At 43.8% G+C, this 25,725-nt stretch overlaps 1 protein-coding gene across 5 annotated transcripts in view; it reads right to left on the bottom strand.

The window, feature by feature from the left end:
- Positions 1-16,048: 16,048 nt before the first annotated feature.
- Positions 16,049-25,725, bottom strand: part of RNF38 (ring finger protein 38) — a 190,219-nt gene continuing 180,542 nt past the window's right edge. For all 5 annotated transcript variants that reach the window (XM_074994531.1, XM_074994533.1, XM_074994535.1 and 2 more), the window contains one exon: positions 16,049-18,914. In XM_074994531.1, the coding sequence (XP_074850632.1) occupies positions 18,852-18,914 (63 nt within the window). In that variant the 3' untranslated portion in view covers positions 16,049-18,851. The remainder of the gene's footprint in view (positions 18,915-25,725) is intronic.

The following is a 25,725-nucleotide window of genomic DNA, read 5'->3' as shown; positions in this document are numbered from 1 at the left end:
GCCCCCGCCCTGCCAACAGCGATCAGCACTCAAATATTAATGCAGGAAAACACACCAGGCAGCAGCTCCAGACTGTACCTGGTCCCTCATCAGGCCTGTAGATAGGACTGGAGTGGAAGGGCACCCCTAGACATTCAACAAGTATAGGAGAGGTGGCCCTGGCCGTCTGCGTCCACAGCACCAACGAGAAGTCCTGGGGCAGCTTACAGACGAACCGATTTTTTTGGTGCATATGCTTTCATGGGCAAAGGCCTGGGCAGGGCTCTTTTCCTGGGGGAATGTCACCTTATGGTGGCCCAGCGCCTTTTTTCTTAGCACCACTGCCATTTTGGAATTACGGCTGGGCAGCATTCCCCCTTCGCCACATGTAGCCAAAAACACAGCAGCAGAGGGTGGGGAAAATGCAGCTTCTGCAAGCCACACAGCTGGAGCACCTCTCCTGCCACACTGCACATGCATGGCTCCACTCAGGAGTTCTGTGGCTCTTACTGAAGTCCCAGAGGCACAAAAGGCCCTTTTGCATTGCCACAGCCCTGGTAAAGGAGCTCAAGTTTAAATGAGAATCAAGACCAATAAGTCTTTAAGAGGACTTACACATGTAGAGGGAGGGGAGGGGGAAATCTGTATAATCAAAGGAAACTACACACGAGAGATTAGCACAAGCACCTGTTAAACAACAAAAACAGACTGAGCGGGTTTATGTAGAACCCAGGAAAAAAGACTGACAGGGAGAGTTCCTGTATTCCCTCTGTAATGAATGAATGCCTGTAAAGGCTTGTAGTGGGAGAAATGGGTTCTCTGTTGGCAAGCAGCCAGGTGAGTCGATGGAAAGATAAGGCGGGGGGGGGGGGGGGCGGGGAGGTGCTTTTTGAATTGAAGTGGTTACCTACTGCTGAATACTTTTGTGGGTGTGGCAGGGGAGGGGGAAAGAGAGACACACACACAGATGTTTAAACCTGAGCAGGCTTAAGGAACTCACTAAATATCCAGGCCCCAAGGAGATCTGGGCATACAGATACGTAAGTAGAAAGGAAATGTTTAGTCAGACATGATCAGATTATTTATTTTGGGTTTGGTTGGGGACTTCTTAGACTGGTTGACATTCCCTATTGAACACTAACTTTTAAATTGAATCCCAGGAAAGTAAATGTCTGTGCTTTAACCTACCTTTTTTTCCTTAGTTGCCCTGTAACACCTAGCAACCAAGTAGGGCTTAATCACTTTTTTTTTTTTTTTTTTTTTTTTTTTAAAGGCAATGATTTAAATTCCTGCGTTCTAGGGGAAGGGCCTGTATGTGTGCATGGCTAAGACTGAGAGGTCAGCTATCAGATTGTAGCTTAACTTCTTCCTCTTTGTTTTCAGGCTCTCTCCTAAGTGAGGGTTAACAGTTTGGGTTATTGCAAGTGCGTCTTCCTGGATTTTAAAGGAGGCAGAGGAGGGAAGAGGGGCTGAGTTTCTCACTTAGATGGTGGCAGCCGCTTCCCAGGGTCAGGAAATCTGTGACCTTGAGAAGCTTTCAAGCAGATAGCTATAGCAGCAAGGGATTTTTAAGGTCTCTCACGGGTCCCTACCTTCCGCACTCAAAATATCAGAGTGGGGATTGGCCCTGACACCCCCTCCCATAGCATTCAGGCTGCAGCAGGGAATGAGAACTCCGTTAACCCTGGGGAGAAAGTTTTTCCAGGCTTGTAGCCATGGCTTGGTCCAAGACTGGGGTTTCCACCCAACAGGGGTGTAGAGTAGGGGCTTTCCCCACTCTGACCCACCCCACCCCACCCCACGCATCTACCAGGGAGTGGGAGGAGGGCACAAGGAGACCTATGTTTCTGGGGCCACCAGCTTGGCTGGGGACACTCAGTATGGCTCCCATATTTACTGCCTGAAGGTTAAATCAAAAACTTATGCTGAAAAGGAAAACAGAACTTTAGATCCTGGTTCAGCAAACATTTATGCATTACTCACATGAGTAAAGTTTCAGAGGGGTAGCCGTGTTAGTCTGGATCTGTAACAGCAACAAAGGGTCCTGTGGCACCTTACAGACTACGGGAAAAGTTTTGAGCATGAGCTTTCGTGAGCACATACTCACTTCATCAGATGCTGGTCATGGAAATCTGCAGGGCCAGGTATAAATAAGCCAGAGCAAGGTTGGGGATAACAAGGTTAGCTCAGTCAGCAAGGGTGAGTCTTACTAGCAGCAGTTGATCTGGAGGTTTGAACACCAAGGGAGGGGCAGCTGCTTTTGTATTTAGCCAGCCATTCACAGTACCTGTTTAATCCTGAGCTGAGGGTGTTGAATTTGCAGATGAATTGTAGCTCAGCAATTATATTGGTAGATGTGCAGCTGAATGAACCCACGATGGTGTGGCTGATCTGGTTAGGCCCTGTAATGGTGTTGCTGGTGTAGATATGTGGGCAGAGATGGCAACGAGGTTTGTTACATGGATGGGTCCCTGAGTTAGAGTGACTGTGGTGCGGTGTATAGTTGCTGGTTAGGATTTGCTTCAGGTTGGCAGGTTGTCTGTGGGCAAGGAGCGGTCTGCCTCCCAAGGCCTGTGAAAGTGGGGGATCATTGTCCAGGATGGGTTGTAAATCACTGATGATGCACTGTAGAGGTTTTAGCTGAGGCCTGTAGATGATGGCTAGTGGTGTTCTGTTGGTTTCTCTCTTGGGCTTGTGCTGTAGTAAGAGGCTTCGTGGCACACGTCTGGCTCTGTTGATCTGTTTTTTCACTTCCTCAGGTGGGTATTGCAGTTTCAAGAATGCTTGGTAGAGATCCTGTAGGTGTTTGTGTCTGTTGGAGGGGTTGGAGCAAATGTGGTTATATCTTAGTGCTTGGCTATAGACAATGGATCGTGTGGTGTGTCTGGGATGGAAGCTGGAGGCATGAAGGTAGGCGTAGCAGTCAGTGGGTTTACGGTACAGGGTGGTATTGATGTGGCCATCGTGTATTAGCACCGTGGTGTTCAGGAAGTGGATCTCCTGTGTAGACTGTTCCAGGCTGAGGTTGATGTTGGGGTGAAAGTTGTTGAAGTCCCAGTGGAATTCCTCCAGAGTCTCCTTCCCATGGGTCCAGACAATGAAGATGTCATCAATATAGCGCGAGTAGAGATGGGGTGTTAGTGGACAAGAGCTAAGGAAGCGCTGTTCCAGGTCAGCCATGAAAATATTGGCATATTGAGGGGCCATGCGGGTACCCATAGCTGTGCTGCTGATTTGAAGGTATATATTGTCACCAAATCTGAAATAGTTGTGTGTGAGGATAAAGTTACAGAGCTCAGCCATCAGATGTGCTGTAGCATCATCAGGGATACTGTTCCGGACAGCATTTATTCCATCTTTGTGTGGGATGCTGGTATAGAGAGCCTCTACATCCATGGTGGCTCGGATAGTGTTTTCTGGTAGGTCATCAATGTATTGCAGTTTTCTAAGGAAGTCAGTGGTGTCTTGGAGACAGCTGGGAGTGCTGGTGGCATAGGGTTTGAGGAGGGAGAGTCCACGTAACCAGACAGACAGTCGTTCAGTGAGAGTGCCAATGCCCAAGATGATGGGGTCTCCAGGATTTCCAGGTTTGTGGATCTTGGGTGGTAGGTAGAATAGCCCCGGATGGGGCTCTAGAGGTGTGTTGGTATAAATCTGTTCTTGTGCTTGTGTAGGGAGTGTCCTGAGCAGATGGTGTAGTTTCTTAGTGTATTCCTCGGTGGGATCTGAGGAAAGTAGCCTGTAAAATCTGGTATTGGAGAGTTGTCTGGAAGCCGCCTTCTGGTAGTCAGACCTGTTCATGATGACAATAGCTCCTCCTTTATCTGCCTCTGATTATAATGTCGGAGTTGTTTCTGAGCCTGTGGATAGCATTGTGTTCTGCACGACTGAGGTTGTGAGGAAAACAATGCTGTTTCTCCACAATTTCTGCTTGTGCGCGTCAGCGGAAGCATTCTGTGTATAGGTCCGGACTGTTATTTCTACCCTCAGGAGGAGTCCACGTGAGTAATCCTTCTTGGAGTAATCCTTCTTGTGCTGCTGGGAGGGTGTCTGTGTAACAGTGTGCTGGTCAGTGTTTTGTTGAAAGTATTCTTTGAGTCTGAGATGGCGAAAGTAGGCTTCCAGATCACCGCAGAACTGTATTATGTTTGTGCGGTTGGTGGGGCAAAAAGAGCCCCCGAGAAAGAGCAGACTTCTGCTGAGCTGAGTGTGTAACTGGACAGACTGATGATACTGCTGGCTGAGTTAGTGGTACCACTGCTGTGGCTCTGTGTGGCAGGCAGGAGTTTAGACAGCCTGCAGTCCTTTTTCCTCTGTAGAGTAGTGAAGTGTCTAATGTAAATCTCCTGTCTTATTTTAGTAAAGTTCAGTGGTGTGGAAGTTTGTATTGAAGGTTGTTTTTTTATGAAAGACTCCAGATTTGAGAGCTTTTTTAAATGTTCTCCTGTTTGTTGTACAGGATGCTGATTAGGTGGCTCCTCAGTTTCTTCGAGAGTGTATGGCATAATCTCTCACTTTAGTCTGTGCAGTATGTAGATTGTAAAGGATTTTTCACCTTTAGTCCATTTGGTGTGATGTCCATTTGTTTGCATTTTGTTATGCATATTCAAAAACATTTAAAGGACCAGGGCTCTCGATACTAATTTGGTACTGTATTTGGTATATTTAGCAAGTGTTTGCAAGAAGAGGACACTGAACAGAACAAATATATAAATTAAGATTAAATTAAGATATGAAGAAAAAAAAGGTTGAAAATATATTGTAGAAGGGAAGAAATAAAAGAGAAAGTAGCCCCAATAATAAATGAGGATGAAGATTCATTATAAGGGCTACATGCAATCCCAGCAAAAGAGGGTGGAATTCCCACTTTGACACCTGAAAGCTGCTTGGCTAACTGGAAATTAGAAAAGGGGGCATTTTACTGTAGCTTCTGGATGGCTAGCTAGTACAGCTTCTGAACCTCAGAGTACGATGATCTATAGTGTCTGGTCATTGATTTGAGATATGAAATTGTTTGGGGAGGGAATACAGTAGTCTTGGGGTTTCTGATGTTTTCAGGGTCTCACTCCTCAGGCACTTTTCCAGGCTGAATTCTGAATTTCCTCTTTGAAATAGTGATTGACTTCAGCATGTTAACTCACTCAGACTTCCTAGCTTTGTAAAGGGTGGAGAGGGCAGGGAGTGATGTTTATGACACAGCTCCAAATTCTTTTAAGTTTATCAGGATTTGGAATGTTTTTGTAAAATTCCAGCATTTGTCTAACAATCCAAGTCACAAATATGTACTTTCCACCATAACTAAGTCCTCTGTCTGGTAACACATGCATATTTCTTCTCATTGTTAACCAGATGTGGCTGTGACCTGTATTAGGAAGCTGCTGATCAGTGAGATTTCATCCCTGTGCAGAAAGCCTGCACAGCCTACAAGAAGTTTTGTCAAAATTAGTACAATTATGTAGTTTTTGTCAAACAATTTCCAATAGAAATTGTAAATAAAAATATCAGCACAAGTTTTCCATTTAAAACTAACCTCCTCCCTGTGTTTATTGGTGAGCAGCCTGGAGCCTGCTTCTACCAACCTCTATGCATATGCCTAACTTTACTCACGTGAGAAGTCACTGGGGTACTCACCTTAGTAAAGTCAAGTAAGCGTGTAAGTGTTTGCAGGATTGAGGGGTTAGGTTGCACCAATAGCTTTTTTCACCAGGGTTCACACACTGACAAAGCCAAACAGATGGAGCGCTGGGTCGAGCACTACTCCAAGCTGTACTCACGCGAGAACATTGTGGTCAACTCAGCCCTCGATGCCGTCGAACTCTTACCAGTAATGGACGAACTGGACCAGGAACCAACTGTGGATGAACTGAAGAAAGCCATCGACAACATTGCAGTAGGAAAGGCCCCGAGCCAGGATGGTATACCACCAGAGGTAATCAAGTGTGCCACGGACACTCTCCTGGAACCCCTACATGAGCTACTGTGCCTGTGCTGGAGAGAGGGAGAGGTTCCACAGGACATGCGCGACGCTAACATCATAACCTTGTATAAGAACAAAGGAGACAGAAGCGACTGCAACAATTACCGTGGAATCTCCCTCCTAAGCATCACTGGTAAACTGTTTGCTTGCATCATCCTCGGCAGACTCCAGAAGATTGCTGAGAGGGCGTATCCTGAATCACAGTGCGGATTCCTTGCAGAGAGATCTACCGTCGACATGGTCTTTTCTCTGAGGCAGCTGCAGGAGAAATGCAGGGAGCAGAGGAAGCCACTCTATATTGCCTTCATCGACCTAACCAAGGCCTTCGACTTGGTCAGCAGGGATGGACCGTTTAAACTGCTCCACAAGATAGGATGTCTGCCACGGTTACTCAAGATGATCCAGTCTTTCCACGAAGACATGAGAGGAACCGTCCAATATGATGGCACATTATCGGATGCTTTCAGCATCAGGAGCGGCATCAAACAAGGATGCGTCCTTGCTCCGACACTGTTCGGGATCTTCTTCACAATCCTCCTTAAAGACGCCTTTGGATCTTCAACAGAGGGCATCTTTTTGCACACAAGATCTGACGGGAAACTGTTTAATCTTGCAAGGCTGAAAGCTAAATCTATGGTGCGGGAAGTCCTCATCAGAGAGATGCTGTTCGCAGATGCTGCTGCTGTCGTGTCACACACAGAAGACCAGCTTCAGAAGCTGCTGGATCGGTTCTCCAAAGCATGCAAGGACTTTGGGCTCTCCATCAGCCTAAAGATGACAAAACGTACTTGCTCAGGATGTTGCTGTTTCTCCATCAATCAGCATTGACAACTATACGTTAGAGGTCATCCACGAGTTTGTTTACCTCAGGTCCACCATCACTGACACCCTGTCCTTGGAGACTGAGCTAAATAGGAGGATCAGTAAAGCAGCCACAACTCTGTCCAGACTCAACAAGAGTGTGGAACAACAACAAGCTGTACACTCACACCAAAATGCAAGTCTACAGAGCCTGCATCCTCAGCACCCTCCTTTACGGCAGCAAGACTTGGACCCTGTACGCCCGCCAGGAAAAGAGGCTGAACGTCTTCCACTTATGCTGCCTCAGGTGCATCCTTGGAATATCGTGGAAGGACAGAGTGTCCAACACTACCGTCCTTGAGCAAGCTGGAATCCCAACCATGCACACCCTCCTCAGGCAGCAGCGGCTCCGCTGGCTTGGCCACGTCCACAGGATGAATGATGGAAGGATCCCAAAAGACATCCTGTATGGCGAGCTAGCCTCTGGCAAAAGACCTCCCGGACGCCCCCAGCTGTGCTACAAAGATGTTTGCAAGAGAGACCTCAGAGAGGTAGACATCGAGCCAGACAGCTGGGAGGAGCTGGCAGATGATCACAGCAGATGGAGGCAGGAGCTATACAAGGGCCTTCAGAAGGGTGAGTTGAGGATCACACAGCTAGCAAAGGAGAAGCGAGCCCACAGAAAGCACAGCAAGGACCTGCCAGACACCCATTACATATGCAACAGATGCAGCAAGGACTGTCATTCTCGTGTGGGTCTTCACAGTCACAGCCGACGCTGTAAATGAGGATGCCAAATGGAACTACGAAAGGCGCGATCCATAGTCTACGTAGACTGAAGGGTGCTACTGCTACTACTCACACCCCTGTGTGGGATTAGTGTGAATTCAAAGTTCTGAAATGTCACTGAAGCAAAATCCAGACTCTTATTGGAGAAAGTTTATTTTTCAAGGTTAATAACTTTGGAAGTGCTGGGAAGTGGCAAGTGCAAGGGAGGGGGAGAGAGGCGTGAGGAGCAGAATGTTTATTTTAATTTCCACGTTTTCATTTTGGGTCAGGCTAATCTGTTGGGGTCTCTTTTGTGAGTCTCTGTATTTTAAGTAATTTAATTTTATGAAAAGATTAGAAGGCCTTTAAAGTACCTTCAGTAGTGTTGGGGGAAAAAAAAAAGCAGAATTTTCCTGTTCAATATTTATTTTCTTCAAACAAAAAAAGCTTTGAAGTTCCAATTTCAATTTACATGGATTACTTTTCTTCACCTAACATTTTTGTTAGGGAAATAAATCAAAGCAATAATGATTTTCTTGAGTTAATTACTTTTCTTAATTAAAAAATGGTACTTTTTGGAGGGTGTAGGATACAGTTTATTTACTTTTTTTTTTTTTTTTTTTTAAGTTTAGTCAACACTTTCTACAGGATATGACATTTTCCAATGAGGCTTTGTAATTATTTCTTTATATTTGAATTTGTAAGTATGTTTCTACAGTACATGACCATTGGCTAGTGAAACAGAATGAGTTCCTGTCTCTCCAGAAAGGCTTTTGAGATGATTATAAAATGCAAATAGAGTGGTTTAAAATACACTTTGGTATGTGTGCAGTTAAATTTTTTTTAACACATTCCTGCATAATATATTCAGTGCCTTATTAAAAAAGTGGAATCCACACAATCAGCTCAACAATCAGAAGACTCAGGAGCACACTATGGACAAGAACAGAACGCCTATGCCCCATGCCCTCCAGAAGTATATAATTTAAAAATAAACTTGTTACTTGTTTTCAATGATACCACAAAGCGTATTCTGTGCAAAAAATTATCTTTTGAGTGTGGTTGTTCACTCAGAACTTCCAACTTTAGCAAACAATTACTCATGCCTGTAAAAGTTACAAATGCAAAGGTGTTTGGGACTTTATCTTTAGTTACAATTCAGCACTAAACAACTAACAGCCAGCTGTAGAATTGACAATGCTTATAACAACACTGCCAGTTTTTTCAACAAGATCAAGTTAACAATGTCAGGCTAGTGTTTAGACATCCTGAGCATGAAGGTGAAAGTCCCGTTGACACAGCCACAGAGCACACAACTCCAAAGCAATAAACTTTCACATAGACATGTCAGACTATTTTCAGACCCCTGTTTGAACATGTACAGGGTGTGGTAATGCCAGAGTAATATATTTACACAGCATTGTCAGAGCGTCTTCAAAAATGGAATATAAAAAGGGATTTCTCTTGTAATTAAGGTAATTTTAGGATCTTCTAAATGTGAATATGCTTGGTATTCCAGACCTAAAAAGTATTATCAAAGCAAAAAAGCAGTAAAGTAGCACTTTAAAGACTAACAAAATAAGTTATTAGGTGAACTTTCGTGGGACAGACCCACTTCTTCAGACCATAACCATACCAGAACAGACTCAATATTTAAGGCACAGAGAACCAAAAATAGTAATCAAAGTTGACAAATCAGAAATAAAATTATGAAGGTGAGCAAATCAGAGAGTAGAGGGGCAGAAGGGGAGGGGAGTCAAGAATTAGATTAAACCAAGTGTGCAAAAGAGCCCCTGCATCGTGGCTTAATTTAATTCTTGACTCCCCCCAACCCCTCTGCTCTCTGATTTGCTCACCTTGATCTTTTTTTTTTCTGATTTGTCAACCTTGATTACTATTTTTGGTTCTCTGTGCCTTAAATATTGAGTCTGTTCTGGTCTGGCTATGGTCTGAAGAAGTGGGTCTGTCCCACAAAAGCTCACCTAATAAATTACTTTGTTAGTCTTTAAAGTGCTACTTTACTGCTTTTTTGTTTTGATAGTATATAGACTAGCACGGCTTTCTTTCTATTACTAAAAAAATATTAGTCTGGGATACAGCATCCCTGTTTATTGGCGGTGTCACTTGAGCTCAGTGAGGTTCTGATCAGTGCCCTGTTGTCCTAAGCATGAGTGGCAAGAGAGAGAGGCAGGAATAAGCCATCCTGAAGATTTACATGGGATTTGTACAAGTGCATATGATCACCTGAACATAGCATCTGTAACCGAGCCCTCCTCTGCTCTCAGATGGTCCCAGGCTCAGACTCAGCATAAGCAGCAAGGTACAACAGCTGGTTCCCTGTGACGGGGGCCCCACAAGCCCTAGCAGGCAGTGCTGCAAGTAGCACGTAGCCCTTGCTGGGTCCCTGCAGGAACAGTACTCATACATGAGGACAAACACTCAGAGGCAGCAGCCTTCCCAATATTGGTTCCTCACACCTGTTGCATAGCTCCACCTCTCCCCAGTGAGCCACTGTGAACTCAGGCATTTCCTTCCTCAGGTCAAACTCTGGGAGCTCCCCACACTCTGCAAGATGACACATTTCTCTCCCCACCCCCGAGACGGCTCCTCGCATGAGTTTGACCCCCTACACCAGCAGAAGTGGGTCTGTCCCATGAAAGCTAACAAAATAATTTATTAGGTGAGGTTTTTAAAGTGCTACTTTACTTTTTTGTTTTTAAAGAGGAAGGTTATCAGCTGTGCATCAGTCTGTTCAGCTCAGTACTGCCACAGGAGAGAAAGTGGTGGGGCCCATCCTCTCCTCCTAACAGGTAGCTTCCCAGTTCTGTGGAGACCCCTGTTTAAGTTTGACTGTCCAGGAGGGAAGGACCTTGGAGTCACTGACACTTAGTGTGTGCTGGTAATTCACCCTAGAAGACGCGTGCAGCTCCCATCCTCCCCTCGACTAGAGCAGGAGAGCAGCTGATGAACAGCATTCCAAATACCCTCTGCTGAAGTTAGCTGAGGCGCAGAGGGCTGCCTTGCCAGCCAGGCCTGAAACTGCTCCATAAACACAAGCCCTGTGCCACTCCTTCCCCCTGCCCAGAGAATAAACAGGACCAAGATGACTTGTTCACTCAGCTGCCCTGCCCATCTGTAGCAATGGACACCTCCAGAGCCCAAGACCTACCCCCCCCTGCCAACATTGCCACTCACTATCCTGGGGGTGCCTGGTTGCCACACTTCCTGCCAACCCAGCACTACCTGCCTTCCTCAATCATTAACCAAGGCAGTTGTCTCTGCTCTTTGCTCCCCACTGTATTGACCCATTTGCGAGCCCACACCTCATTTGCGGTTGGCTGCTATCTGTGGTATGCAACCTTTCTAGCTTGCCACCAACTTCACCCTTCCAGACAAATTCCCTCTGAGCTATTTTCCAGCCACCTGCCACGGTGCCCACACTTCCACCTTTACCCTCTCCACGTTGTCCCTCTAGCGTCTAGCCTCTTCCAATCAGGCCTTATGCCCAGGCCTGCTTTGCCCAGTTTAACACTGTCCTGTGACCCCTGCAGGCTGTTCTCTCTCTTCTGCCTTGCTCCATGCTGTCTCCAAAGGATTGTGGGATGGGCAGGGGTCTGAGCTTTTTCTCCTTGCTACTTCCAGCTCTTTTCCCGCCACTTCTCTCCTCCTAAGCAGAACTCCAACTCTTCTCCCACATTGTTCCCCTCAGCAGTCATCCACAGCCCGATGACTCCTAAGCAGTGTGGCTATAAAACGTAAATACTGCCACAAAAGGAAGGATGGAGTTGTGGGCAGGGCATTCAATGGGGAATTCAGGAGAGCTGATCCAATTGCCAGCTCTGGCACAGACATTGTGTGCCCTTGGGCTAGTCAGTTCATCTCTCCATGCCTCACTTTCTCCCCCAGAAAGCAGAGAACAGTTTTCCCCTCTCCCACATCTCATCTTTCTTGTCTAGTGAAACAGTTCTCAAGGGAAGGTCTGCCACTTGCTTTCTGTTTGTGCAGCTCCTAATGCCTTGGGGCCCTGATCTGAGTCGGCTCCCCTACCAAAACAGGAATAATGATAAATATCCATCCCTCTGGTTATGGGCAACCCAATGCCACCATATTTATATGGCAATATTAATGCTGATAGTTTAACAGGAGCATTTCTTTTTCCCCAATTAGTGCATTGATTTCTTTCCCCCTCCCCGGAACAAATTAAAGGGATACACCTACAGGAGATGGATACAAAAATAATTTAGGAAAAGAAATCAAAATAACTTCCCTGGGGAGTCCGCTCTCTTTCCTAAGGCTCATCAGGGTAGCTGTAAAAGGCAGCGTATTCCCTCACCTGCTTCAGAATACCCCTTTATATGACCCTTTTAATTTGAAAGTTTAAAGGATTAATTACTTTTGAAAGGAAAAGCTCCTTGTATTAACCAATCATCGTTAACGCAGTTGGTAAAAGGATGGTCATGTTTAGATACCCAGCATTGTGTTATCATGCCAGGCTAAGTATAGTGTATGGCAGAATGGTGTACACTTACCTTTCTCTTGCTCCCATAGACACAACACTCAGAGAAAGCAGGAAACAGCACAGCAGCCCATCAGGGGATACCCTGAGGTTTTCCAATGGAAATGTTGCCTTTGGTTCCTACTCCAGGACAGAGAATGCAGAACCTGAAAATATACTTTATAATAGTGTCAACCTGCGTCACCAAGACTGCACGCTGAAAGTGCATCCTTCCAAACCTGGTAGAATAAACAAAATGACACTTACATTTAGAGGTTGGAAGCAAATACTGATTAACATTGAACCAAGTGCAGTGCAATGCAACTTAAGCACCAACCAGATACACAGATGAATGCAAATATTCACATCTTTTTAATTAGCGTGTGACAACATTTTACAGCCCAGTGTTCAGAGATTTTTAACCTAAGTGTATGCAGTGCTTTACAAAGAAACACAGAGGTAGGGATTTTTGTGCTGATGACTGTTTAGTTCAGCGGATGCTATGAGCAACGAAGACGAAGGCACCAATTCCATCGCTGAGGATCAGCTTAAGAGAAGTCTTTCCCCCGTCATTCCCCATGATGTTTACATTGTTCTCTTTTCTCTTCTTCCATCTGCTCTGCCCCCACAGTCTGCAAGCCTTCAGCTGAACTCTTCCTTCTCTCATTCTTCCACCATTCCGTTTTCTGGGTCATGGCTGGTTGAAGAATGGGGCCTAAACCACACCAGCTATACTGTAACAGGATTGCCTTTGTTGAGCCTGGCGTGTGTAGGGAGAGGTGCAATTACTTCAGGAACAGCGTTCAGCCACTGGCAGACTGGGGTCTTAGGATTAAGACAGCTGAGGTGCCCAATGAACAGGGGTATGCATACACTGCACCCGGAAGCAAGCCTTCCAGTCCAGGTGGACCGACCTGTGCTGGTTCTGCTTCATGTTCACAAGCTAGCCACCTGTGCCAGTTGTGCTTGAGAGTCCAAGCTGCAAGCATCTGCACTGTTATTTTTAGTGTGCTAACTTGAGTCTCTCCCCCTTGGCTAAGAGGCTCCCAGGGAGTGTAGATACACCCCAGGAGACCAGACAAGAAAGAGCTCAGCTCAGGCACTGGTGCAGGCTTCATTAGGTTGTGCGTAGGTTTCCAAAACTGTCACTCTCTCACCACTCTTAGGCTATGTCTACACCTGCTCCAAACTTCAAAGGGGGCATGGTAATCAGGCTTATGGGTGATTACTAATGAAGTGCTGTGATAAATATGCAGCACTTCATTAGTTTAGTATCAGAGGGGTAGCCGTGTTAGTCTGGATCTGTAGCAGCAACGAAGGGTCCTGTGGCACCTTATAGACTAACAGAAAAGTTTAGAGCATGAGCCTTCGTGAGCAGCATCTGAAGAAGTGAGTAACTCACGAAAGCTCATGCTCTAAACTTTTCTGTTAGTCTATAAGGTGCCACAGGACCCTTCGTTGCTTCATTAGTTTAATTCTCCTCCATGGCAACTTCAAAGTGCTTGCATGCCGCATATCTGTGGGCACTTCAAAGTGCCTGTGCTACTTCCCAATGCCTTTACTCCCCAAAATTTTATGATTTCCCAGCTACAGGGAACATTGGAAGCAACCCAAGAACTAGCTCTTCATTTTTGTCAAAGGTTTTGCCCACTGTGGAAATATCAGAAAGTGACCAGCAATATCCCTCTGCTGTTATGCAAATAATAAAATACTTCTCTCATTTTCACTGGGTGGTAAATTTTGTGGTTTCTCTCTCCATGAAACAAAGTTAATTTGTGACAAAGAGTTAAGCAGATTAGAGTGCATCTCTGCTGCAGAACACTGCTTAATGGAGGCCTTGTATGGTACAGTACGAGGAGCCTTAGTTATACTGCACCGCACAGGTGTATGTTGCTATGCATTAAGAGGCATTCCTTCCGAAGGCCCCGCCATCTTCCTCCTTGAGGAAGATTTAATTAGCCTCAGGTTGTGTAAGTGCAATTATTGGTGACATTATCCAATTTTTATGATAGTCTGTAACTAATTCTTGCAACTCCACAAACTGCTGTTCCTGTTTATTGGTAACCTTTTGTTATAACTAGTGGTGTAAAGGCAAAGAAATGTTTATGTAGGTCTTTTATTAAAACACATTTCCGGGTCTGACACCTACAGCTTTAAAGATAGGTCCTTAGAACGTGGAGGACATTAACTGCACCTTAGTTGGATACCGTTTAAAAAGGTATGTTGCATTTTAAGCTTCACCATGCATGATTGTCACTAAACCACACAATTACGATCCAAGACCTAGTTTTGATCTTTCTGCCAGCTTCTTCTGTGAGCCTAAGCACATCAAACCTGCTATACTTCAGTTTTATGTCTAATGTGGACATGTTACCTTGGAGTGTTGCCAAGTTTACCTAATTTGTAAAAGCACCTGAGGCATGCCAGAGGATTGTCTAGTATTTTTCAATCCCCTCACTTTCCTTACAACTCAATTTCATCAAGCAAAATTTTCAGAAAGATTATCTCAATTGAGGCAGAAAGCTTTGTTAAAGGTAAATTGAGGTAAAGCTTTGTTTGCACCTTCATTTACTGGAGGACAATGCTGCTGAAAGTACTTCTAATATTTTTAAAACAATATGCTGCAGCTCACTGAGCTCATCTGCCTGAGATTTCTCTAAGTAGTCATGTAAACCAAATAGGGATTTCTTTATCTGAAGAAAAAAAAATGCAATTCATAGGTAAAACAAGAATGTCACCCGAAGCAAAATACCAAACTCCAGTTGCAAAGTGGTACAACACTAAAATTGTAATACAGCACAGTAAAACAGAAATACACTAAACTTTTGATTTTATGGACCCTGATTTCACAGACTTCAGGAACAACGGGGGGACACTGCTCCCAAAGTCTGCTGGGGGTCCATAAAATCATGTCCCCTTCCCCCATCCCCTTAAAAAAATTGAGATGCTGCCATAGCCCCAAGGAGCTGCCACATGCTCCTCCCAGCTGGGGTAGGGTGCATACATGGCAGACTGGCACTCGCTCCAGCCACGCATGGCAAAGCAACTTGAGCTTCAAGGCAGGGTGCCTCCAGCCATGTTGGCGCCCTCCCCCTGCATGCGGCAGCTCTGGTGAATGGCAGGGTTTTTTTTGGGGGGGAGGGGAGTGGGGGAGACTGGGGCTGAGGAAGCCTGCCGGGGTGGGCGGGTGGGCGGGCAGTAAATACTTGCATTTAATAGACTTTTAGAAATAGCGAACACCCCTCCTCCCATTTGCCTGTTAAAATGAAGGTTTACCGTATGGTGACCAGGCAGCATAAACATTGTGCCCCAATAGGAGAACAAGAGACAAGGCAAAATTGTAAGTGTACATCATACATTTATTACTGAACAACTCTCTCAACTCCAAAATTGGGCACAGGGATTAAAAATAAAAATTCATTGCACTACTTAGTAAAGCATTACTAGTAACTCTCATAAAAAATGTACAAATTTTGTTAAAAATTTATCAAGCCTTCAAATGATTTGGTTACAGATATTTATAATACATTTAAAACTACATGTTAACTGATACAATAGAGTATGATTTAAAGAAAACACTTGACAAAATATGATTCCAACAAAACGCATAAACTTTCATAATCATTAGCAAATCTGAAACACAAATAGCAAAATGAGGTAACTGAATGTACCAAGGGAGTGGGGTGGGGGAAAACACAGCTCTTAAGGCCTAAAGATAACTCAGTCAAAAACGCATTTTCAGTAAGTTTAAAAAAAACCACATGGGTAGATCCCACCACTCCAAGTATTACAAAAGGTGTAAATGTTAACAGCTGGGAAATCACATTCAAGAGACTGTACAAAAACATATACAACAAAAAATTACTTTGCACAAAAAAAACTCTCTGTAAAGAAAACCCACCAAATGAGACCTTGGAGAAATCTGTAGGCCTTGATATCCATTAATTCAACTGACAATTCATGCAAAAAAACAAAAACAAAACCCACAAGCAGTGCCAACATGGTAAAGCCAACAGTTGTGTTTAGAAGGGAGGTGGGAAGGGGGAGAGGTGGGAGAGGGAAGGCAACCAACATAAACCTTTTACTGGATTCTGATGCTGCCAGGCACTACTGCAGGCTGTGGAATTAGACACAAATGTGCATAACACATGGCAGTAAAGGCTGAACATGAATCCCCTTCCCCTCCTCTTTTGACATGACAGCTACAACATGAAAGTCAGTTGTAGCCAGTCTGAGCTGGTTCAGAACACATGCATGTGTGCTTTTTATACACACTAACCACAGGAAGCAAGTCTGCACACATCTGCAAGAGTCCCATGCAAACAAAAAACATTCCAGAAGAGATCAGCCACAAGAGTGCAACAATTAAATTCAGTATTTCACCAAATTAGACCCTTCTGCCTCCTACATCTCCAACTGCCTCACCAAACTTTACTGGGAAAGAGGGCCATTACAAATCAAGATTTCTCCAGTTCCTGAAAGAGGACTATTTTACCTCAATATTAGCAAAATATGCCCTGTTAATTATGCATTTCTATCTAACTTAGAAAAGTGCCTTACTTCCATGCTTCAACAAAGTGAATACTGAGTGTAGTGGTGTTTGTCATGGTTAGATCTGTACAAGTAGAAATTTTTTTTTTGCAGCTATATAAAAGACCCTAAGTATTAGAAGATGTGTGGCATACACTTCTTTTTAAACACATGATTTCATTCATTAAAAAAATAAAGTTTACTATATGTGATTGAACTTGTTGGTGACGTGAGAATTCCATTCCTTACCATGTCCAGGGGAAAGTGAACATTTTTAAAGTGGCTGTACGCTGTATATTTTGTAATAAATTTGATTTAGTGTTAGGTACTGACATATGGACGGACAAGCAAATTTTTATTTCTACTCATGTAACTAAACAGAGGCAATAGCATCTGAGATATGGGCAGAATTGTGCTTTCATTCTGTTTTACTGAACCACAAGCTGTGATTGGTCTGTAGAGCCTTCAAGGAAGAACAAGCAGCATGGGGAACATGTAACACTGTCTGAAAATATAACTGATACTAAAGCATAGCAGCACACAAAAGCACCATAAATGACACAAACTTAAAGCTGAGACTGGCAGCAGGTTACAGCAATATTGCTAGTTGTGCCACTTGTGCTATTGGAACCAAAGTAATGACATTACATTTAGGAGAAAGCATGGTGATGCAAGAAAGTGCACCTCTTGAGTAACTACAATGTATTAGACTTAAATATTTTACTGAAGAATAAATTTTAAAACCTTTAACAGTCTTAAATGTCAAACAAAGCCAATTTTTCAACAATCCAGCTATAACATTTGCAGGGGCAGCTGAATGGAGGTTAACTCCTGTTTAACAGCATTGTTTGTTTCTGATTGTGTACTAACATACACTTCTCTGAAGGTAAATATTCTGGCCACTAATGGAAAAATAATAAGGGAGGTTTTTTTCATTCATGCAAAAACTACCTGCCTACCAGGGAAGGGTGGAATAAGCCATGCCATTTGAACCAGGCAGCAAATGACCACAAAAACCTACTGGGGTATAATGAAAACATTACGAGTTCCTCTGCTCTGAGCAAATGCTAACCATTATAATTTTGTTCATAAAGATGCAGGAACGATAAGGTAGCCTCTCTTCCATTAACACAAACTCCCTTATACAAAAAAAACACAAATGAGTTAAAGCCAACATTTATAAACTAAACAATTATGTACGTAGCAAGCACAATGGCCAACAGTGTGAAGAGCTGTTGCACAAGACTCTCAAAAGTCCTTTCAGCTTCTGTGTATGGGGAGGAATACGTTACTTCAGCATCTTCAGAACTGACATCTATTCTGAAATCAACTGAACATAATTAAAACTGGCTAGAGGAATTAAAAAGGAAAACAAAAGCATCAACATTCAAGTGATCAACTTATCAATGTTAATATTGCTAACTGATTTTGTGCGATATTGCAAGTATTGATAAATTAGCAGTAAATCAGCAATTTTAAAATTTGGATATTATGACGTAAACTAAAACAAGACTAATCATGTATTGCGCAATCAATGCACTCTTTAGTGGTGCATTTACATACAGCATTGAAGGGGAAGCAATAACAATTGTCTGAATAAAAGTTAAAAGGTCTTTTTATGCCATTAAGTACATTGGGGCGGAAATATTAAATGCCTATAATTGCTGCACCCTTAGCATTCAGTGTGCAACTGCAAACACAAGGAAAGAAACCAGTGTACAGTACTAGTACTGTTTAAATAACACACAAGATTATACACTGCAGCATAATTAATACTACACACATACGTTCTCAGTACATGCTGGTATATAGGTTCTCAGACATACATACACAGACTCTCGCTAGCACACCCCACACAAACTCACGTGTGTGCAAACATACCCAGCCACACCATTCATCCCCACTCACAGTATCTGAAGGCTCTATAATAAAGGTAGATTGCTATATTGTTTGGAGCTACCACTTTTTATAAAAGCACATGCTAAAAGATCACGTCCACTGTAATCTCGCAGCAACACTCGGAATGATCACACAAAAACCAGGGAATGTTAGTGCACACACAAAATTAAGCTAACGAAAATAAAATCTTTGGAGTTCCAATCACACGGTTAGTATAACAATCCCATAATTGTGAAGACTAATAATAAGCTTTATAATTGATTAAATCACACAGTGCAAAAAAAGGTCCATTGACCCTTTTGTATAAAGGGAAGGCTGGCAGCCACACAGGTAAGTTCAATGGATAGTTCGTCTATACATGTGACTAGGAACACCCAAACTAGAATTGTGCTCTTAGATTGGTCATTCTGAATCACGATGCACTTCTGAAGCATCAGCTCTGCAAATTGGACAGGTACGATTTGCCTATAAAACAAAAGTAAAACAGGGTTTTAATGAAAAGACAAGGATGCTTGTTTACACAACGTACACCACACTAACCAGCACATGCTAATCCAAAAGGAATCATAACAGGAAAATAAATTGGGCTCAGGCTCTTTTTTGCCTCTTTATTGTGCATGAAGATGGCCTGACAAATCAAACTTCTCGTACATGAAGAGATGAGAATGTTCTCAAGTATTATGGAGAATGATGAAGTTATGCACAAAAGACTGAGCAGCTGGGCAGAGAGGGGATTTAGTCTGTTCATAACTAGTTTTTAACAATGCCCACTGAGTACAGTACACAGAACTACATGTAAAAAAATGGCTGAAGAATGAGTGCTGCCACCCTTCAATGAAGGTGAAGGTGCTTACCAGGTATGTTTACATAGCACAAACCCCTGTGGAGCAGTGAGTCTTAAGGCTCCTGGACTACAGTGTTAAGACAGTTGAGTACACACTTAGGTTCAGGCTACAGTTTAGGCTCTTAAAGCCTGGGAAGTGGGGTGCACATCAGAGCCTGAGACCCTACCCAGCTCTCTTCCCTAAGTCTGCAAACCAGGAGTCAAACTCACTGCCACAGGCTTTGGGGCTTTTTTGTGCATTGCGCAGACATACCTTAAACGGTATGTTTCCTGCAATACCCACCCAGGAAACTCACAGATCAGACTCACATTCCTGATGCTGCTACAGAAATTTTAACAACGGAAGGATACCACTTTCAGGCTGTCTTTACACAGAGGCAAGCCAATAATGCAAAAATACTCTACAATAACATTTACAGTAACAAAACAAAAAAGCAGTCCAGTAGCACTTTAAAGACTAACAAAATAATTTATTAGGTGATGAGCTTTTATGGGACAGACCCACTTCTTCAGATCATAGCCGTACCAGAACAGACTCAATATTTAAGAAACAGAGAACCAAAAATAGTAAACAAGGTTGACAAATCAGAAAATTATCATCAAGGTGAGCAAATCAGAGAGTAGAGGGGCAGAAGCAGGGGTGGGGGCAAGAGTCAAGAATTAGATAAAGCCAAATATGCATAAGAGCCCCTATAACGACCTAGAAAATTCCCATCCTGGTTCAAACCATGTGTTAATTGTTGAATTTGAATATAAAAGAGTTCAGCAGCCTCTCTTTCCAAACTGTTGTGAAAGGGCCAGACATACACCCAGAGACCAGCTACTCCAAGACAGGCCCAAAAAAGCCAAGAACAGAACACCACTGGTCATCACCTACAGCCCCCAGCTCAAACCACTGCGATGCATGATTAAAGACTTACAACCTATCCTTAATCAGAATGCCGCACTCCAGAAGGCCCTAGGTGACAGGCTCGCAACAGTTTGGAAAGAGAAGCTGCTGAATTCTCTTTTATATTCAAATTCGACACATTAATGTGGTTTGAACTGGGATGGGAATTTTCTAGGTGATTATAGGGGTTCTTATGCAAACTTGGCTTTATCTAATTCTTGACTCCCCCCACCCCAGCTTCTGCCCCTCTACTCTCTGATTTGCTCACCCTGATAATACTTTTCTGATTTATCAACCTTCTTTACTATTTTTGGTTCTCTGTGCCTTAAATATTGAGTCTGTTCTGATATGGCTATGATCTGAAGAAGTGGGTCTGTCCCACGAAAGCTCATCACCTAATAAATTATTTTGTTAGCCTTTGAAGTGCTACTGGACTGCTTTTTGTTTTGATAGTATATAAACTAGCACAGCTCTCTGTTACTATTTACAGTAACAATCTGTCCTAAGAAAAATTAGACCCCTTTTACCTCCAAATGCTGCTCCAATTTCATTTCTCCTATTTGAATGGTTCAGATAGGTTTTAATCAAAGCAACAGGGCTGATAATTAGCAAACTGGTGGACTTTCAATAATGTCAACAAAGTTGCCAAGTGGTGAATATTTTTATAATTAGCAGACAAATGTTCCTGTTTCTTAGTGCAACCAAAAATGAATGTATGTCTTCCTCAAAAACATCTGCAAGTAACTATTGTTGTCCTTCTACTTCTTGCATCAAAGTGTTCCTTGACATTTTGGGGGAAATTAGACTCTCAGGGCTATAAACTAAAGAAACAAAACCCAAAATGCACTTCCTCCTGTAGTATTAGTGGTTTGCAACCATTGGAGGGAATTCAATCATCTTACCTTTGGCTATGCACACTGTAGGGCCTATAACAGCTGTGCCACCTAGCATAGCTGCAGCCTATGCTAACCGAGGAGTTTTTCCAATCGGTCGGGGAATGCCACCTCCCTTTTTAAGTTTTTTGCTGGCATCTGTCTCTATACCACAGTTTTTGCTGGATTGTTGGGGGAGGTTTGTGTTTTCACAACCCTGATGAAACATGTATTGACTAGCCGTGTTAAGCGTAGTAGAGCAGTATCGGTTCTGCACCCTTCTCTTCTAGACAGAATGTAACTAACTCATCTAACTTAGATTAAAACTATCATCTCTTCCACGATTATACGCTTTGAGAACTGAACTCCGATGTACTCAATGTTTGTTATATATGTAGTATTAAACATGACATCTAGTGGTAGTATCAACATATTGTAGTTTACTGAAAGCAAATTACAGAAAATTAATCCATAAAATCAGATTAAATAACATCAACATGAATCAAATTATTCATGTTACTGTAATGCTATATGAACAGTTCTACCAATCTTAGCAGCAGAACATTTTCCCATATTTAGGATTCTCCACTGTGACTCAGTTAAATGCATTGTATTTTGCTATACTGAATGTCATTCTCCTTCTCTGAACATCACTCAATGGTTTTAAGTAGGAATGAAATGTGCGTACTGAAGTGTAGGTCAAATGAAAACTTAACAGTACAGTTTCTTGAGGAAAATTAATTCTCTCAAAAATATGCATGCCCATATCATTACATGATGTACTGTAACCTACCTTAAAATTATTGTAAAAAACCTTCTAATGAGATCTTCTAAATATAATTTTAAAATGACTAGTTCTACCTAAAGTATTTTTGTGACAAGCCTTATAGCAAAACACTGAAAGGTTCTGAAAATGTCACCAGAACCAAAACGGATTACAACTGTTTAGTTATGGTTTGGGATTTTTAAATATATAGTAGTCCCTCGAGTTCTGCGAGGGTTCCATTCCCACACATCCTTGCGTAACCCAAATTTCGTCAGGGGCGACTTTTTTCCACAGCGGAACACATGTTCTACAGCTGAGGAAGCAGCAGGAGCACCTGGAGCTCCTTTTGAAAGGTAAGTCCGGGGGTGGGGCAGTTGGGGAAGGGATGAGGGGGTTAAGCCTGGGGTGTGTTAGGGCTGCACAGGGGAGAAGGGGGTGGTGAGCTGGGGCTGCGCAGAGCTGCAGAGAGGTTGAAGGGGAGGGGGGTGATCCGGGGCCATGTGGAGCTAGGTGAGCTGAGGCCAGAGGGGTTTAAACCGGGGCCACATGGGGGAGGGGTTTAGAGAGGGTGTTTTAACTGGGGCTGAGCCAGGGCTAGGAGGAGCAGGATCTTGAGTTCCGCTTAACTTGCATTAATGTGAATTAAACGAACTTGAAATCGCACATTGAGGGTTTACTGTATAAAAACACAGTATTGCCAAACCTAAGTGTCCAGCAAACTGGAATCAAGTCTATGAACACCTCCGACTGGCTTAAAAATCATGGGATTTGTTTTTTTATTTGTCTGCTGATCTGAGCCATCCAGGTGCATTCAAGGTTGGTCTTTCAAACTTTTCATGGAACCTCTGAAGGCTAGAAATACACTTTAAAAGAAAAATCGAAGTGGATATTCAGCCTTATTCTACTGATTCCGATAGCGGGGGCTTTATGGAAGTGTCACCAACTATGTATCACTAGACTTGGCAACACTGTACAGCAACAAGAGTTTGCTCTCTCCTTACTGTGCCTCTGCCCCTCAGCCCTCACTTTTCCACCATACAGCTTGCAGCTCATAGGTTTGTAGAAGGCCCTTTCAAAACCTGGTAGTCGAGAGGCGAGTAAGTATCGTGTCCATTCACAGGATGGTGGAAGACACTAAGAGCAGCCATGTGCATTGTGATGAAGTCAAGAGCGATGCGCCTGAAGTCATTAGTGAGAGACGATATTCCAAAAGCGGAGGACTCTCCACATCCTCAGGGGCAAGACCCGTTTGGCTGCAGGCAATACCCGTCCCTGGGCACATAAAGAGAAATGCTTCCCCTTGGCACTCTAAGAGCACCTGTGGATTCTTCTCTGCTACTTGAGGATGTATTGAATGGTTGATGAACATCCTTGTTTTAGTGAAGATACCCATCCAAAAATCCCACTCTGAAATGAAGATTCAGTACACAAAGATGTCAGATCCAGTTACCTTGTTGAATGAGACACTCCAGGAGAATTGACAGCCAAAGCAGGGAACATGCTGCCTTGTTGAGAAGGAGAAACCAGAACAGGTGAGGCCAAAACGGAATGATCAGAATGAATGCTGCTCTCCTATCTGATCTTAGGCATGACACGAGGCAAGAATGGTAGCAAAAGAAAGGGGTAACTGACCTGGTCTGACCAGGGCATCAACGTAAGAAAATACTGCTCCAGAGCAGAGTGGGGCTCAGAACCCTCGGCACATTTGCTGTCGGTGTGGGAGACAAAGAGATCCCTGATCAGAGCCTCCCAGTGGTTGAAGATACTGATGACCAGGGTTGTGGAGCTCTCACATGTGGAGTCAGGAATTTTCTGCTAAGAGTCCATAAGTATATCTGGAGTCCCAGGAAGTATATTGTTGACAGTAGGAGTTTGTGGGCAATGCACAAGTCCCAAGGACAGTCTCCACACAAAAGTTGGCTGATGTGACTGCAGAGCCACTGGCCATTATCTCTGAAAACCTGTGGTGATCAGGGAGGTCCTGGACAACTGGAAAAAGACAACTATAGCGCCCATCTTTATCAAAAGAGAAGGCGAATCCAGGAAGCTACAGGCTGGCCACCCTCACCTCAGTCCCCTGCGGGACAGGGGAGAAATCACAGAGAAGGCCCTCATGGTACCCATCTTGAAACACTTGGAGGAGAGTAACTAGAAACGGTCAGCATGGATTCACCAAGGGCAAGTCATGCCTGACACACCTTCTAGAATAAGATAACTAGCTCTGTGGATATGGGGAAAGCAGTGGACGGGATATACCCTAACTTTAGCAAAGCCTTTGCTGCAGTCTCCCAAAAGTATTCTTGACAGCAAGTTAAACTAGTGTGGTTTGGATGAATGGACTATAAGGTGGACAGAAAGATGGATCGATCACCAGGCTCAATGCATGGTGATAACCTGTTTGACATCTAGTTGGCAGCCAGTATTCAAGCAGGGGCCAGTTGTATTCAAAAACTTCATTAATGATCTGGATGGTTTGCATCCTCAGCAAATTCATGGATGACACTGAACTGGACGGAAAGCTAGATATGCTGGACAGTAGTGACAGAGTCCAGAGTGACCTAGACAAACTATAGAATTGACCCAAAAGAAATCTGAAGAAGTTTAACAAGAGCAAGCGTGGAGTGCTAGGTAGTGGACAAAAGAATTCCATGCACTGCCATAGGCTGGTGACTGACTGGCTAACAGTTTTGCAGAAAAGGAATGGAATACACAGTGGATGAGAAGCAGGATATGAGTCAGCAGCAAGCCCTTATTGTGAAGAAGTCATATGGCACATTGAGCTCCATTAATAGGAGCACTGCAATTATTCCCCTCTGTTTGGCACTGGGGAGGCCACATCTGGAGTAGTGTGTCCAGTTTTTGGTTCCCCACTACAGAAAGGATGGGGACAAATGGGAGAGAGCCCAGCAAAGGGCAATAAAATTGGTTAGGGTCTGAGGCACATGACTTATGAGGAGAGGCTGAGGAAACTGGGCTTATTTAGTCTGCAGAAGAATGAAGGGGGATTTGATAGCAGCCTTCAGCTACCTGAGGGAGGGTTCCAAAGAGGGTGGAGTGAAGCTGTTCTCAGTGGTGTCAGATGACAGAACATGGAACAAAGATCTCCTGTCGCAGTGAGGGCATTCTAGATTGGCTATAAGGAAAGACTCTCTCACTAGGAGGGCAGTGAATCACTAGAATGCGTTCCCTAGGGAGATGGTGGAATCCCCATCTTTGAAGGTTTGAAGGCCAGGCTTGCCAAACCTTGGCAGGAACAATTTAGTTGGGGTGGGTCCTGCTTTGAGCAGGGGGTTGGACAAGAGGTCTCTTCCAACCCTAGTCTCCTATTATTTTAGGATGCTGATGTGCATCTGAGATGCCTGAGCAGTTTCAGCCCAAAGTGAAGGTACTCAAACGTGTGTATCCCATCCAATGAGCCAAGCATTTGTGACAATCATCGTGCATGGAGGGGAGAAAATGAATGACATCCTAGTGTAGGCATGGCCTAAGTCTGTCCACCACTAAAGGGAAGAGAGAGAACATTATAGGCAACTGACAGGAAAGCTGATGGTGTGGCACATGGCGGGACAGACTCTCTGAAGCCAGCACTACAAGTAGCCAAACAGTGCAAGTGAAGGTAGTTACATATGTGCAAGCCACCATGTGGCCAACAACAGAAAGGGAAGTCCTGGTCTGAGCAGAAGGACTGGAGCTCATAGTGGAACTGGCTCTTGTAGGGTCTGGAACCCAACCTCCAGCAGGTAGGCATGTGCTGAGATAGCATGGATATGGGCCCCATGAATTCTAAGAATTGTGTGGGATCCAAACCTTATTTATTGATGCTTCCCTTTACCCTATAGGGAGAAGAGGGGTGTGAGCAGCCTGTAGGTCAAAGCTCCAACTCCTCTTTTTTTAAATCTTGCTAC

The sequence above is a fragment of the Carettochelys insculpta genome, chromosome 5 (genome assembly GCF_033958435.1).
Source record: "Carettochelys insculpta isolate YL-2023 chromosome 5, ASM3395843v1, whole genome shotgun sequence".
Taxonomy (NCBI): domain Eukaryota; kingdom Metazoa; phylum Chordata; order Testudines; family Carettochelyidae; genus Carettochelys; species Carettochelys insculpta.
The sequence above is the reverse complement of the archived record's forward strand: the minus strand, read 5'-3'. Positions and strand labels throughout refer to the sequence as shown.